At 40.7% G+C, this 16,364-nt stretch overlaps 1 protein-coding gene across 7 annotated transcripts in view; it reads left to right on the forward strand.

Moving 5' to 3' along the window:
- Nucleotides 1–16,364, forward strand: part of LOC147747711 (coagulation factor XIII B chain-like) — an 825,373-nt gene that overhangs the window by 744,132 nt on the left and 64,877 nt on the right. For all 7 annotated transcript variants that reach the window (XM_086955018.1, XM_086955010.1, XM_086955043.1 and 4 more), the window contains one exon: nt 4,049–4,245. In XM_086955018.1, the coding sequence (XP_086811144.1) occupies nt 4,049–4,245 (197 nt within the window). The remainder of the gene's footprint in view (nt 1–4,048; nt 4,246–16,364) is intronic.

Raw genomic sequence — 16,364 nt, forward strand, 5'->3', positions numbered from 1 at the left:
AAATTGATAAAATTTAAGAATTATGAAGGATGGAACTTAGCGCTGTAGTTGGGAACTTAGCACAGTAATTTGACATTTAAGTATAACAGTATAACTGGTTATTAATTATGACAATTGTAGCGCTTGCTATTAAAGGAATTGTTTGTGAGGATTAAGATATCCACAAACGCTACTAGTGCAGCTTAATAGTGGGATTCTGTAGACATAACTGAAGAAAATTGGTCCATTTAAAGATGGCGGTCGTGTTTGTTGGCCGGTAGTCTGTTTTCTCTTCCAAATTGAATTTACTTAAGGGAATCAGGAAGTTGATCGATGTCGCCTGCACTCGGGTGGTACACAACGTGAAAGTACACGGTTAAGACTAAGGACTGGGGGAGCGGTTCGGTATATAGGCACTGAGTAGTAATAGCACGTTGTACATTTGACTTTTGACAGGGAGAAACGTGAATGAGCAGGCGGCAGCAAGATATGAAGTTCGGATTTTGATTGATGAGATTGAGGTATGTCACTTGGCTTAGACTGCTAGCTCAGAAAAAGACCAAGTTAGTGTTGACAAATATGCAAGTGAAATGCTGTATTTTACACATTACAGATGAGGCGGTTGTAGCCTAATTTGGGATTGGAAGGTATAGCTTCGGTTTACAGCTATTTAACTGCACGCCCTGCTTTGAAAGCGCAGGTAAGACCGGCCACTAGATGGCGGTGGTTACTTTAAGTCAGAGGTCTTCAAACTTTTGTAGGTTGAGCCCCCCCAGCTGAATTTTTTTTAGATGTTGGGCCCCCCACCACCTGACAGAAATTTCTGGACTCGACCACCACGCGCACATTCCGGGCATATTCAGCTAATAACATTCAATACAATAAGAGTGTTTAGTAAACTGCAGGTTTGTGAGTGAGTGGGTGTGGTGAAATGACAGAGGCTTATTACACAGCTCAAACATCACTTTCCAAGATAAGATGTGTGCAAATCTATTCTAGGTAGCAGTGCACACACTCATATGCTCTAGGTAGAAGCAGAGACACTCATCTACTCTAGGCAGAGGTGGACACACCCATTTACTCTAGTTAGAAGTGGGCATACTCATCTACTCTAGTTAGAAGTGGACATACTAATCTACTCTAGGTAGAGGTGGAAACTCACATCTTTTCTAGGTAGCAGTAGGCACACTTACCTAATCTAGGTAGCAGTGGCCACACTTATCTACTCTAGGTAGCAGTAGCCACACTTATCTACATCTTCCCTAGGTAACAGTGGTTCTACCCACCTACTCTAGGGAACAGTGAACATACCCATCTACTCTAGGTAAAGGTGGAAACACTGATCAACTCTATGTAGCAATGGACATACTCATCTACTCTAGATAGAAGTGGACATTCTCATCTTCTCTAAGTAGAGGTGGACACACCCATCTACTCAATGTAGAAGTGGGCATACTCATCTACTCTATGTAGCAGTGGGCACATTTACCTACTATAGGTAGCAGTGGTCACACTCATCTACTCTTGGTAGCAGTGAATGGTTTCTCCTCCATGAAACATGGACCAAAGGAAATAATGAGAGAGGCAGTAACTTGTAACAAGCCACGTTGCTTAACTAGAGGGCTATCTCTTATAGACATTGTCATAGATGCCTCAGAAGGAAAGTACCTTGACAATAACGTAGGCCTTTAACAGACATAGTATGTAGTACCTTAGATGTTTTTCAAAGACAGAAAATATTCTATAGGCACCCCATTACACAAAACACATAAATGTACGGATTGAGGAATTACATATACAATTTGTCTAGATTGCTGCATTTTTGCCGAAGCATAAAATCCTAATGCACACAGAATCCTACAAAAATCAAAATTCCAGGTTCCACGCCTAGTCCTCCTCTGGGTGCATTTTAGTTGACCCCCTGCAATCATGAGCAAGCATGGTGGAAATTAATTTTATTTATGTAGAAAAATTTCCATAGCAGAAACGCAATCCTGATGTGCACATTACACATGGGAAACTAATGGCGGCACTTCATGTGTTGCCATCTGGGTCTTTTCAGAGTATTTATGGCCAGATAGCAGGAATCGCACCAGTGCTTTGCTTTCATTTTTGTAAACCGTCCTGGATGCCTTCGTCAAACTAACACCTCAATTTCCGCACTTCCCAAATCTAGCAAGAACTAAAGTTTAATTTTTTTAATGATATTGCTGCGTTCCCTCATGTGTTCTTTTGTTAAGCATGGGGAGATATTAGTGATTTGCCCACAATCACAGGATGTTCAGCTTCTTTGCTGAGACTCGAACTCTGGAAACTGTGTCGTTCTGGGAAGAGCTTACTCTCCCAGGAGGGGGTTAATTCATGGAGCTGAAATGCTTCAGCTGCAGTGGGAGGCGAGGGGTCTCCTCTGCTAAAACCGAAAGTGTGTCTGTTTGTTTGCTTTCAGTTTTAGCAGAGGAGATTCTCGCCTACTACTGCAGCTGAAGCATTTCAGCTCGGTGAATTAACCCCCTCCTGGGAGAGTTAATAAGACAAAAGAACGGGCACATCGTGCCCCATCGATCCCCCTCCCTCCCCCTTCCACATACCAAAATCCTTCAGGAAGACTTGCAGGGACGGAGGGACACAGGGAACCAAGATGAGATTGAAGTGGAGTGCGCGCCCCCCCTGGAAAGGTGTTGCGCCCCCCCAGGGGGGCGCGCCCCACAGATTGAAGAACACTGCTTTAAGTGGATAATCAAAAGAGAATAATCCATGAGAAACGTTCTAAGGCTAGTGTATGCCTTTATTCATTCATTTCAGAACGAATGCGGATGCATTTATAGATTTTATGAACTCTTAATGAAGCAAGGACACTGGAAAAGGAGTTGTTTCCACACAGGAGGTAGGGAATAGTCCGGTTAATATTCAAATTACTGAATAAACACGCAATTATACATGTTTGCCTTTTTTGCCATTACTATAATGGGTGCTAAATCGATCCTGTCTTTATGTTAGGTACTGAAGTGACACATATTCAAGGTATTTACAATTTGTTGTTTGCAAACACATGGGCTATGAATTAATTACAACACAAATGGTCTCAGCTAAAACGAATCACTTTCACACTAGGCAACTTATCTGGTAAATGAAGTATAACACATTTTTTCGATATGTAACCTTTTATTCAATGTATTCTGTGAATTGTTATCATTGGTGATTGGTTTTTTTATGCAGGCTATATCACAAGGTGTACAGTAATAATTTTTCGAATCTGGTGCATGTTTTTTACGGTTTTATAAGAAATGGAGAGCACAAAGTTGTCTTGGCCATATGGGGCTCTGAATTTTAATGTATTGCATTTGGAATTGTTATTGTAAAAGCATTTTTTGTATCATTTCCAGCCTTGAGAAAGCCGATGGGTTGTGTTTAACGGCGAAATGCGTTGGCATGGGACTGGAGTTGGAAATCATTAAAAAAGAAGAAAACTTCAAGAGCCTTGGATTGTTTAATGCTTTTTTAGAGAGAAAATAAAAAAATAGTATTTGTGATAAGGGGTGTGCTGCAATTAGTGTGGTTATCAAGTGTGCCTAATCTTTTGATTACGCAGAGAGAAGTGGGGTGTTCTCTTCTCCCATTGTTATTGCAAGCACCCACTTGAATTGTACCTAAATAACAAGATATTCAAGTGTATTTCTACATGAGCGCTACAAATCTCTTTTAACACCCAACGTTTAATGTCGCAACTAATGTGTTTGTATTTACATCATCCATCCTTAAATGGATTTTTTGAAAGATGAAAACATTAATTGAAAGGTGACTGCTGAGTGTCTATGTACGGATTCCTTCTCTTGAGGATAAAAACATGCAGTGGCACAGACAATAGGTTTCACAGAGGTTATATTCAGGGACATATGTTCAACTTTAACATCTGGAGGACTCATTTTTATGGGAAGTAAGCAAACTTAAAAATGAAAAATTAGAAATGTACAAAAGTAATTTGTGGAAAATCAGCTGTATTATGTCCTTGTATATAATTACACTGTGATGTCTTTTCACAGATTTACGATATGGTTTCTCAATTTTTCAGGTTCATGCATATTGGAACAGAAAGAACTTGACCAGAAGAACATAAAGCTTCTTCCAGGCTTTGCAAACCTACAATATGCCACTCATGGTCAAGTTATTGAATTTTCTTGTAAAGAAGGATACATAAAACACACACGCTCAAGTGACTTATCTCAAATATGTGAAGAGGGGTTCATTGCATACCCCATCTGTATCAGAGTAAGTATAGACTGTAAAGGAATGACAACTGCATTCACAAAATTCTAATAACCTCTTCGTGGTGTGAGAGCAAACAAAGTCATGACATTGGCCATCACACATAATTGAATGAGTGCACTTTTAAACAATGTCATATGAATAGAGTCTCTCAATTGTCTGAATGGCTACTTCCACGTTAGAAGCATGAATTGCAATGTCCTGTATTGAGCAGTAATGTTGACTTAACAACCTAAGCATCTAAATGGTATAATTGCCTGTGTCACTGTCCTCATGATAAATCCATCCAGATATCCCGTAATATAAGAGACAACGGTGATCCATGAAGTGCAGATGTTGAAGCCAGGAGTTTTGGTTAAATATAAGTTTACAAGAAAGCAATGTCACCTGTTTAGAGTCTAAAAACCTTCTATTTGTTTGGCAGATCTTTGACGTTGAATGAGATTTATCAGGACCTGTACCACATAAATGTCTTTAAAATCGCAATGTTATCTCAGCCAATGACGAGAGTTAGTCATGAGATAAAAACATGTTTAATGCATCATTTAGTATACAATCCTTTTTTTAATCAGCAGTTTAAGATCATCATATTAATTCATCAAAATAATCAAATACATTAAGCTTGTTCCATAAAGGAATGAATCCCTATTCTAATAATGGGAGGAAAGCATTAATCCGAACCCCTGATGAGTTCTTTGTCAGAATGATAGAGTGAGAACATAAGCACACAGCTTCTATATAAATTGAATATCAAAAACAGAAGTACTCATTAAGAGAAGTTCAAGCAACTCAGTAGAATTATAGACCAAAGTTTTGTACAGTAGCAGGGAAAGCAAAGATATTGTCTACAATATGGCAAAATCTCCTCTGAGCCTAATCTAGGAACACGTAGTAATATAAACAACGCAGAAATCTCAATGCTGCATTTCATGATGCCAGCCAATCATCTTTTTAGTCTCTTCATGGGAACTCCTTGTCTTCTCACTGGGCACACAATACAAATTTGTTAGAAACTTATCAGGTAGCAATGTCCAGTGTAATGATCTTGGCAGTTATTCCCGAAGACAAACTATTTTCCCATCAGGAATCTTCATCTTTATCATTCGAAATCATATTTAATTAAAACATGTAACAACAATCATGGTGTAAGTAGAAACATTAATTGAATTACATGACCATCCTAAGAAAATTTTTATTTGTGGAAGTAATACATGTCTGCGGGATGGTCAGCAAAAATAAAATTTCTATTGTGCACTTTTTGCACCTACGTTGGGGTAATGGGTCAGTGGGAAAATATTACTGAATCAGCTGTTTAGACCAAATGTAGTCAAGTATGAATGTGTATTACATTTTTCACATTTTAAGCACACTTTTTTAATTCTCGTGTAATTCTTTTGAATTCTGCGTGTTACTATATGTACGCTATTTTCTTGATATTGGTATAAGCTCCTCCAACCCCCCCCTGCTGTTTTTTAAACCATCACATATTTTTCACAAATGAATCACTCAGATATTACTTTCCTCCTCCTTTGTTTATTCAGTTCTCTTTCTTTTCAGCTCAGATATTTCTTTATTCTGTTGTATTTTTATTGATTAAATCATTTAACTCTTAATCTTTTTCATTCGCTTGTTCCTTTCTTTAGCCTTTCTCCTGTTCAAATAATATGTATAGCTTTTAAATAAATCAACTAATGTTGATATGCCAAACCTTACTGTTAGTAGTGGTACCACAACAGTTTTTATGACTTCTCCTCCAACAGTACAACCCAATTGCTAATGGCAGAAAATCCTGTTTTTACACCTCATAATACACTGGTTGTCCAAATGGCTATAATTCAGGTTTTAGATCTGAAATATTTTTGATGAATTTTAATATTTTCTTACATTCATCAGAGACAGGACCAAAGGAGCAACAATGCTGATCTTTCAGTAGCTTGCAAACTCTGCCTTTTTCAGCAAGTACATTGTATGTAGTATGTAGTTGAGCTTATATAGCGCACAGCTACCCGCAGTGGGTGTCCCGGCGCTTGCTTAGGGAACCCGTCCTGATATTCCCCTGTGTGATAGCCCCAGCGGGTATCCACAAGGTGAAAGTCAGGCATCCCGCCGCGAGGGGCCATTGTGGAGATTAAGCAAGCTATTGCCCAGAGTCGCAGAGTGTGAACCCGTGAGTCAAGAAGGCACCGGAGCGAGAATTATCGAGTCCGTGGAATTTTTAGCCCAAGACCCGCCGAGGCGGGCAATTGAACCCTGGTCCAGGACCGATCTCAGCTTCCAGGTCTGCCGCCTCTAACCCCTGAGCCACACTTCTCCACATCTATTGTCTAATGCTAAGCGATTCTGTGAAACAATGGACCTAATAGCTACTAATTCATTATTTACAACTGGTAGAGTAACAGAGGTGCTGGTTGCTAATTTGTCAATCCCCGTTGAAAGCAGTCTGATCTTCTCATCCTTTAGGTTTACCACTGCTGATGGAATGATTGCTCCAAAGAGGTCTCCCACTAGTTGGGATCCTTCTCTTACACTATGTGTATGTCTGTTTGAAAGTGTCATTAGTAAATCACAAACACTATATACATGATACATTTTTGGGAACAACAAAACTAAATAGCAAGTACCTTTTCAATCAGCTGGCAACTAGAAATAGACATCCTGTTCAAAAATAAAATAGACTGGTATGACTGATTCTTCTCCTTGCAATATTTGACATATGCCTCCTGCAATTTCAAATGTGTGTTCAATTAACCCCTACTGACCCTTTTCTTAACTGATTTCTTCTTTTGAAAACAAATACTTCACCCCTTTGTTTCTATTTAATTTCAACTTTGGATAAGTCATTTTATTTTTATATCCATCTTTTTCTTTCTTGCAGACATTTTAAAAACATCTTCCCCCCTCTGTTTACTGCAAGTATAATTTGATTTGATCCCAGGAGGCAGAATTGGTGCAGCTGTCTGTTATTTTTCACTCCTTTCTTCTCTTTGCTTTTGTGCTCCTTGTGGTACCACTCTTGGTACTTGTACAACTTGAGCAGATCGGACTACTAGTGCCATCAGTTCTGGTTCAAAGAACACTGGGCCATATTATCAAGAAAGGGTGATACATTATTGCTGCTTTTATCAGCAGGAAACTTCCGCTAAAGCAGTGATAATGGACTTGATAATATGCCCTTGTGAATTCGCATAGAAGCTCAGGTTCTGGTGTTAACCTGGGCTTCTATGGGAATTCACAAGGGCATATTATCAAGCCCATTTTCGCCACTTTAGCGGCAGTTTCCTGCCGATAAAAGCGGCGATAATGTATCGCCCTTTCTTGATAATATGGCCCACTATTTCTTCATTAGGTTCACTCACTCTCTGAGTATGCAATGCATGAACCCAGTATGGTACTCCAGCACACTTAATAGCAGTATTCATGGCAAGGATCACTTGGAAGGGGGCTTTCGAAAATAATTCCAGGCAGGTCTTTTGGGCATGCTTTTTAAACAGCATCCAGCTTCTGGGACTGATTGTGTCACTGTTCTTGATTCAAATTCAGGGTAATAGCTGCAACCTGTTGAAAAATAGGGGTAGGTGCAGAATTCTGCCCCGCCTGCAGAGTTTGCAGGCTATTGCCCTCTCCACATTCCAAGCACAATGTAGAGTTTCTGAAAACTCTGTGAAGTGACGCATAGCAAAGTTTTTTATCTGGAGAGGCTCGCCAATGGTAAGTTGGCGAGCACTTGCAAGAAAATCTGAACCTCCTCACTAACTCTTGTGAGAACAGTTTATGTATGGTGAGTGTGTCCTTCCTCCGAGCTGGGTAGGCTGGCACCCATCTGGAGATAATGCACACTATAACCTGTTACCGCTATCCTTGCGACACCTTCGCCCTCGCAAGCAGCCCTGCTACCTTTCGGAGGAGGAAATTCTAGCCCTCCTCCTTTCATTTTATTCTGTCCCTGTAACCCCAAGTCCACCAGACCTCACAGGAAATTCTAGCCATTCTCCTTACCTACAATTCTGCCCCAGTAATCCCTAGTCTACTAGATGTGAATGACAAACATGCTATCCGCACAGTGGCAATCAACCCCAACAGATCAGCTACCCTCTTCAACAGAAGTGTGTTTGATAGCAACCTAGAGCTAGCACCCTTTCCTGTCCCAACTCACGACACTCTCTTCGTCCCCCCTCTGTCTGGCCTCCTAATTAACTGCTGCTCAGCAGTTAAGCATGCCGCTGATATCCCCTAACTCATCCTGAGCCAAAAACTTGACTTAGTAATCCTGACCGAATCGTGGCTCAACGGATCCTCATCTCCCTGCCTAGACCTCTTAGTCCCCCCCAACTATAACATTGCCAGCTGGACAGGCAATCTAAAATAAAGGGGGAGGTACTGCCTACATCTACCGCTCTAACCTCCTTGTCACTGAACTTCTGGCAGATTCCACAGACTCCTGCGAATACCTTGCACTTTCCATATGAAGCAACGCGACTCAACTGTGTAGTCTGCACATCTTTTACCACCTTAATGACCACCTCATAGAAATCATCACAGCCAGGGTTTCCTCCAGCTCAAAAGACATTTTCCTTGATGACTTTAATCTGCACTGGAACAACCTCAAGGACCCTCAGGTCAACCCCATCAAAGACTTCCTGGCTGGCCAAGCCCTCACCCAAGCCTGCTCACTCCCAACACACTCAAAAGGCGCCACTCTAGACTGGGTCATCGCTAAGGAGTCAGCTGTCAAGATTTCTCTATAGACCCATTTGACTGGTCTGACCACCACGCTATCACCTTCCTATTATCTGGCACCCACAAGACAAGTTCACCGCAACCTGTGATTCCAAAACGTTGGATTAGAAATACCAAGAACTTTGATCACGGGAAACTGGCTGCACCCTGCAAGTCCGACCTGCCCCCAATATCACAACAGTCAATGACCTCAATGAACATTACTCCACGACTATATCTAACATTCTTGATGATCTTGCTCCGCTGAAACTAAAAAGAACCCAAATCAAAGACAGAAACTCCTGGTTCAGTGGGTCCCTCAACGAGGAGATCCCTCCGGCAGACATAAAGAAACTGGAGACAGCACCCTTCAGCTGCACATTTAAAACTTCTCCGCCAGACCAGAAATTCTCAATCTATCATTCCTAGTTGGACTGCAATAATCAACGCCTCCCTTCTACAGGGGTCGATACCTGACTCTCTGAAAGCCGGCCAAGTCCTCCCCATCTTAAAAAAACCTGCACTATATCCTGCTTCACCTGACAACTTTAGACATGTATCCAATATCCCACTCCTAACTAACGTCCTTGAGAAATGTGTGCACCAGCAGTTGAGCCAACACATCACCAATGTCCACCTACTAGATGACTTCCAATTCGGATTCAGGCCTGGGCACAGCACTAAAACCACCCTTCTCTACATCGTGGATGAGGCCCTCCAAGCCCCTGATCAAGGCAAAACCTGTCTCCTAATCCTCCTAGATCTATCCTTGGCTTTCGATACGGTAAACCAAGAAAAACTACGTGAACGCCTCAAACTCAGGATGGGACTGGATGACCCTGTTCTTGAATGGTTTAGGTCCTTCCTCCAGAACCGCTCACAGAGATTCCTAATAAGTGGTAACTTGTCCACTCCCTCTCCGATCACGAATGGAGTCCCCTAAGGATCAACCCTGTCTCCTACCCTCTTAAACCTTTACCTCGAACTGCTAGCTGAAGTGCTATGCACCGCAAATATCTCCTACCACATGTATGCCGACGACACCCAGATCTACATCAAAATCTCTTCTCCTGAGGAGAATCTTTCCCTGAATGAGGCCTTGAAATTGACTGTCCAATGGCTCACCTCTAACCAGCTGAAACTCAACGCAAAAACACAGAATTTCTCCTAATCTCCCCACCCAAAACCAACCCTGACATTGAGGAATGGATTAAGGCGATCACAGCTTTAAACTGCCCACCAACCATAGTGGACTCTGCCAAATCCCTTGGAATAACCCCAGACTGTAACTTAAACATGTGTGACCACATCAACTCAATGGCCAAATCAGCCAGATTTCACCTGAGCTACCTAAGAAAACTGAAACCTTTCCTCAACACTCCGACCTAAAAATGGCAGTCCAGGCGCTAGTCATCTCTAGACTGAAACATGGATGCTCTACCCTCTCGGGTCTACCCAAGATCTCCCTGGCCCCAGACTACTAACAGGTTCAAGGAAATTCAACCACATCTCACCACACCTGAAAGCTCTGACCTGGCTTCCTCTTGAGGCCAGAATCCAACTTAAACTGGCATTTATCACGCACAAGGCTCTATACTCAAACTCCCCTGCATTTCTCTCCCGGAAACTCGTGGTATCCGGAGGAATCAGAAACTCCTGGTCTGCCAGAGACCTCCTGCTCCAACCAGCATGCTTGTGAAAAAAAAACTTACAATCTGGCTTTCTCTGGGGCCGCACCAAGAATATGGAACTCACTTCCGCCCGCCCGCCATTAGAAGAATCCATCTCTGGCACGCTTTAAAAAGGAGGCCAAAACTTTCCTAATGGGCAAATTCCTCTCCTAAATCCTCAGCGACCTTGTTCTATTTCTGATTACTGCCACACTTGGATTATCTGGATGCTATCCATTCGGCACCTCCAGGCACCCCACCCTGGGATCTGGGACCTCTTGTTCTCATACAATGTATTTACCTGTTGTTATCCCAAATGTTTCTACCCCCTTCTAAGTCTCCTGTATCCAACTTGTTAAACCTGTAAAGCACTCTGATACCTTAACGGGTCAAGTTTGCGCTCTATAAAACACAAATAAATCAATAAAATAAAAAAAATAACCAGGACATATCTCAACCGGTTAAAACAGGCATCTTGAAAAAATCTATCTGCTTTCTCTTGAAAGGACCTCCTGATCTTCCTACATGGCTCAGTGTAACTGGTGGTTTTTCCCCAACATTCCTTTGTTGATTTCTCACATATTTGACTATACAAATGCCTCTGCAAGCATCCTGAATTGGGGGTTCAACTAATTCTGTCTTAACAATCTCATCATTGCATCTCTTCCTAAATGTATTGGGCCATGAAATTATCATGTCATGGGAAACAATAAACTATCTGGCAGTAGTGGTCTTCCACCTGCTGAAAACCAAATATTGTTTTCATTTTTCCCACATCATGCACAGATCCAACCCTATTGTTCCTCCTATGAAACATCTTCCTGTACTTCCCATATTTCAGCTATTGACACCAACATGGAAAAAGCAGTGTCCTCTTCAGATTCATTTGTGTAAGCCCTGCTAAATGTGCCGGTCACAAGTTTACAATAACGTGCAACTTCATCAGCAAATTTGTTTCCAGTGGTGACATATCTATTTTCACTCACGTAAGTTGCACATTTAACAACCTGGGACTTTTTTGGGCAACTGTATTGCTTTCAACCGGTTTCTCACATGTTCTCTTTTTGGAATCAGAGTTCCAGGTGAGGTTATGAAACCTCTTTGTGACCTTAACTGTCCAAAGTCATGGAACAAAACAAAGCCTTGTTGATTATCTGTAAATATAGTCACTCTCAGTTGGGCTGTTAGGCTGCAGGCTCTTGTAAGTGTAATCAATTCTGCAAACAGTGCTGGGGTAATACCTCGAAGCCATGAAGCTTCTACAAACTCTTGAATTGTGCAGACAGCATAAACTACTCTCAGGGTTCCCTCATTATTTATTAAGCATGAGCCAGCCAAAAACATTACATATTCAGGCTCGATCAATGGTTCATCTTGATGCCTGGCCTTGGCTTGGTGTATAAAACCGGGACATTCAGACAATGATATTTAACTTAATCATCATTACAATTGTCATTTGTTGGAAGTACTGAAAACCTGGTAGCGCCTTAATGTAATGGTTTCTGCCGCCAAAATGTGTTGCTCATATTTAGTGAGACGGCTATTGGTCATGTAATATTTTTTGGTTCAGGTGAGCAAAAGCTCTACAAAATGAGGGACCATATCAGTTAAAGGATGCCCCATCCTTATGTTCTCACATCTCTCTGGCTGCTTTCACAGATTTCAGACACCCAGGAAGCCCTGCGGCTACGGGATAGAGTGTAATGGAGAAGTAAGCCACAGGTCTTTTTGCATCACCATGCATGTGAGTAAGCATTGAGAGAGTTCAGCAATCTCTCTTACTGCAAAACAAAGTAAACATCTTACTGGAACCAGGCACAACATAAACTTTCTCTGAGCTCTAAGAGAGCGTTTAAGCATTCATTGTACCATGGAAGCAGATCAGGCACATCTTTGTGTGTCCGCCTCACTAAAGGCTAAGCCACGAAGGAAACATGTGGTATCCATTGCCTACAGTAGCCAACCATCACCAGGAACATTATGACTTCTTTCTCAGGTGGATTAATTCCAAGAATGGTCTCAAATTCCTTTGGGACCCCTTTCTGGTACCTTTCTCCATGATATGCCAAAGATGTTGGCCATCTTTTTGGCAATGTTGCAATTTATTTGGAGAAACTTTGTTAATTTTTAGCTAGATGGATAAGCAAAGCAAATGTATCCTGTTTACAAGCTTCTGGTGTTTTTGATGCCCCATGTTGGTCATCAATGTACTGCACAAGAACTGATTTGTAAGGCATCTGCGGAGATCCAAGATTTTTCTTTAGAATTTGATTAAAAATAGACTGTCTCTCTGTATATCCTTGTGGAACTTGACACCATGCCAAAACTCTCTGTCGAAACACAAAAGTGAACAGAAATTCACTGTCTCATACAATGGAATAGAAAAAAAGAATTGGCATGGATCCATAACGGTAAACCATTCTGCAGTGCACGTAATTTGGAAATGGATAATGGCTGGATTCGGTACCATGGAACAACATTGAATAACAATGCTGTTAATCTTTCGGAGATCTTGAACAATCTAATATTTGCCATTAGGCATCTGCAAGCTCTGGATCGGAGAGTTACAAGGGCTCCCAACAATTTCTCTGGGAAGCCCTCTGTTCAAAATGTCTGCAATTACTGGTGTTATTCCTGCTATTGTTTCTGGGATCAAATTATATAGTGGTGTTCTTGGGTATGAAGCATTGGGCTTCACCATGATTCAGACTGGTTCAACACCTTTTATTAATCCGATATCCTTTCCTATGAAGTCCCATATTTCCGGATTAACAATTTTTTTTAAGTCAGGGGTAAATTATTTCCTGTCCTTACTGTATACAATCCTACAGCTGATTCTCGTTCAGTCAATTTAAAAGTAACATCCTTTTTATGGGTCTAAAATTTAAAACCATTCGGTGTACAGTAAATAGTGCAATTTAACTTGCACAGGAGGCCTCTCCGTTATAGGACTAGAATTGCAAGTAACAAATTGATGATTGTTGTTGAATGAACAAATCTTAATTGGGACTTTCGCTGAAGTGGCATTTGTCATTTGTGTAGTTGTAGCTCCCACAATTTGAATCTTCTTCCCCAAGAGGGTTAGGGCTGGAACTTCTACTATTCTAACAATGGACGGGTAGCACCTGTGTCAATCAGAAATGACACTGGATGGCCATTAACTTCTCCTTCTACAAATGGTCCACTCTGGTACACCTCTAAGACTGTGCCACATACCCAATTTCCTCCCCCATCAGGTACCATTATTGGTAAATATTAGAGCTAAAACTGTCACTGTCTTATATGCGGTACTGTTGAAAGGAAGTTGGATTCTGGTTCTGGATTAAGTTTGGATTTGATCTGGACATCTGTTTCATGTTAGTTCCCATATTTTGTTGAACAATTGGAATTTGTTGGACCAGCATTATTGGTACCTGTGTCTGCACTGGCATTTGCATTTGCTGAACGGGTACGGTCTCCATTTACATCTGCTTTCCTCCATGCCTTTGAACATTTCCAGTCACTCTATTGGGATTAAGTCTACTCTCCCTCTTTCAGTACCCAATTTTGTTACAAAAATGACAAGGGGTCGATTTCTTCAACATTGCAACATCAATGCCGGAATGTGGATCAATTGGAACATCTCTACCTCTTCCCTGAGAAGCTCTTTGATTACCTTGACCCTGAAAACCATATTTTGCATTCCACTTTGATTCCCTGAAAATGTCTGGTTCTGAAAGCTTTTCTGTGCTAATATCATTTGTGCCAACAGAAACTTCTCTTTAATTCTCTTCTGCTTTATTTCCAATTCATCACTGCAATACTTCACATATCTTAGTATCTCATCCAGCAGTTTTGTTTGCCAGCAAAGCACACTCTCTTGTATAAGTATACTGATCTCTGGTCTCATACCAATAACAAACTGAGACACAAAAAATCCCATCACACCAGGTTCTGGATATTCCCTATTCACTCTGTTGCTGAAACACTTGCTTGAATCAAACTTTTGTAATAGTCATACATTGATTCTTTCTGCTCCTGTGAAATTCTCTTAATCTTTACCTCACCAATATATTTTGGTGGAACCTTGCCTTTCAGGAATGTAATCACTGCATCATATTTTTCTGTGACAACAGGAGAAGGTGTAAAAGTGTGTTCATCTCTATTTGGCTCTTCATGCTGCCACTGTACAGCAACTTTGCATTCTGCCCACAAATCATTCTGCAGTACAATATTGAAAAGTGTATTCAATTTGGTTCCCAATGCCTTCGAACCCTTAACAATTCTGTGCAATGTGTGTACCATCTCAATTTTAGAAAATTATTCATAAATGCTGCAAGATCACCTCTTTTCCAGTGCAGATGTACATACCCTCCATGTAGAACCTCTCTCAATGGATAAACTGCAGTCTCATGTGAGAGTAACAACCTAGGCAATTCACTATTTGCTTGTCAAATATGATAGTGGAGAGGCAAATAAAATAATGACATATGAAAGTTATTGCTTTTTATATAATGGGTTTTTATGCATAAATTCTTTATTGAACTAATCAAAAGCAATAACTTTCATATGTCATTATTTTATTTGCCTCTCCGCTATCATATTTGACAAGCCTAGGTTGTTACTCTCACATGTTTTGTCCCTGACCTAAGAATTTCTTGCAATTGGTCAAACAGGGGGTCCTTGTTATTTTCACTTATTTTTAAACTGCAGTCTCTCCTTTATCTAGTGAATCAGGCGGTGGTTTAATATTTGTTTAAGCCACCTTTGACTGTTTCTTTTTTTCATGTTTCTTTACCTATTTGCTTCCTAATTTCTCAAAATCACTCCATCTTCATATGCATTTTACTAAATCAATAACATGTAATCACATCCCTGAAGAACACATTGTTTCAAGAGCTCATTAACTAGCTAATTCAGTTAATTTATCATGTGTAACTGCTGCACGGCTAGTAATTTATTTTACACAAATACATATGTTATTTTTCGTGGTATTGATTCACATGCTCAATATCAAAACATCCTCTTATCATTTCTTCTAATTCAACCTTTAGTCTTGGAACATTGATTGGCCTCCCTTTTTCTGTCTGCTGTGCAGCAGGGGCCTGTTTTTTTTCCTTTTAATTTTCTGGCATTTCTCCAAACCACAGGGGAAAAATCCCACCCTCAAACATGTTAGTCTTACCCTGGGTTGTTTGTGTCATAAAGACAATCCTTCTTTCTTCTCTCTATGATTGACTAGTTTGTGGTGGTGTCCAGGCACTAATCTGTGAATTCTGAATAAACTCTCTCACATCTCCTTGAAATACAGCATTCGGAACAAGATTAGTCGGTGCAGTTGTTGGGCAGCTCCCTACTGAGTGTGCTGCTATTGCCCTTGTAATAGGTGCAGGTCCAGTTATAATAGAAGCAGTAACACATGAAAGTATCACAGTCTCAACTCATGCATGTACAACATCAGTTATAACAAGTTTGTAGGAAAGTGTTTTATTAGTATGGATAAGTAGGGACTTACCACACGTAATAAGGCCACAATCACAATAAAAGGTTCAGTCAAAGTTTTAATACATGATTTCCTTGCTCAATCCTTGGTAGCTGGCAACAAGCAGGCAAGCGTAGCATAGGAGACAGGTTTGTAAAGCATTTAAAAACACCAATACATCAAAAAAGTAAGGCACAACACAAAATCCAAATCCAACACCAATTCAAATATTAATTGTTTATCTTTAAAAATGACAAAAATCTAACGTAGGGAAT

Source organism: Lissotriton vulgaris, chromosome 1_1 (assembly GCF_964263255.1).
Source record: "Lissotriton vulgaris chromosome 1_1, aLisVul1.2, whole genome shotgun sequence".
Lineage (NCBI taxonomy): Eukaryota > Metazoa > Chordata > Amphibia > Caudata > Salamandridae > Lissotriton > Lissotriton vulgaris.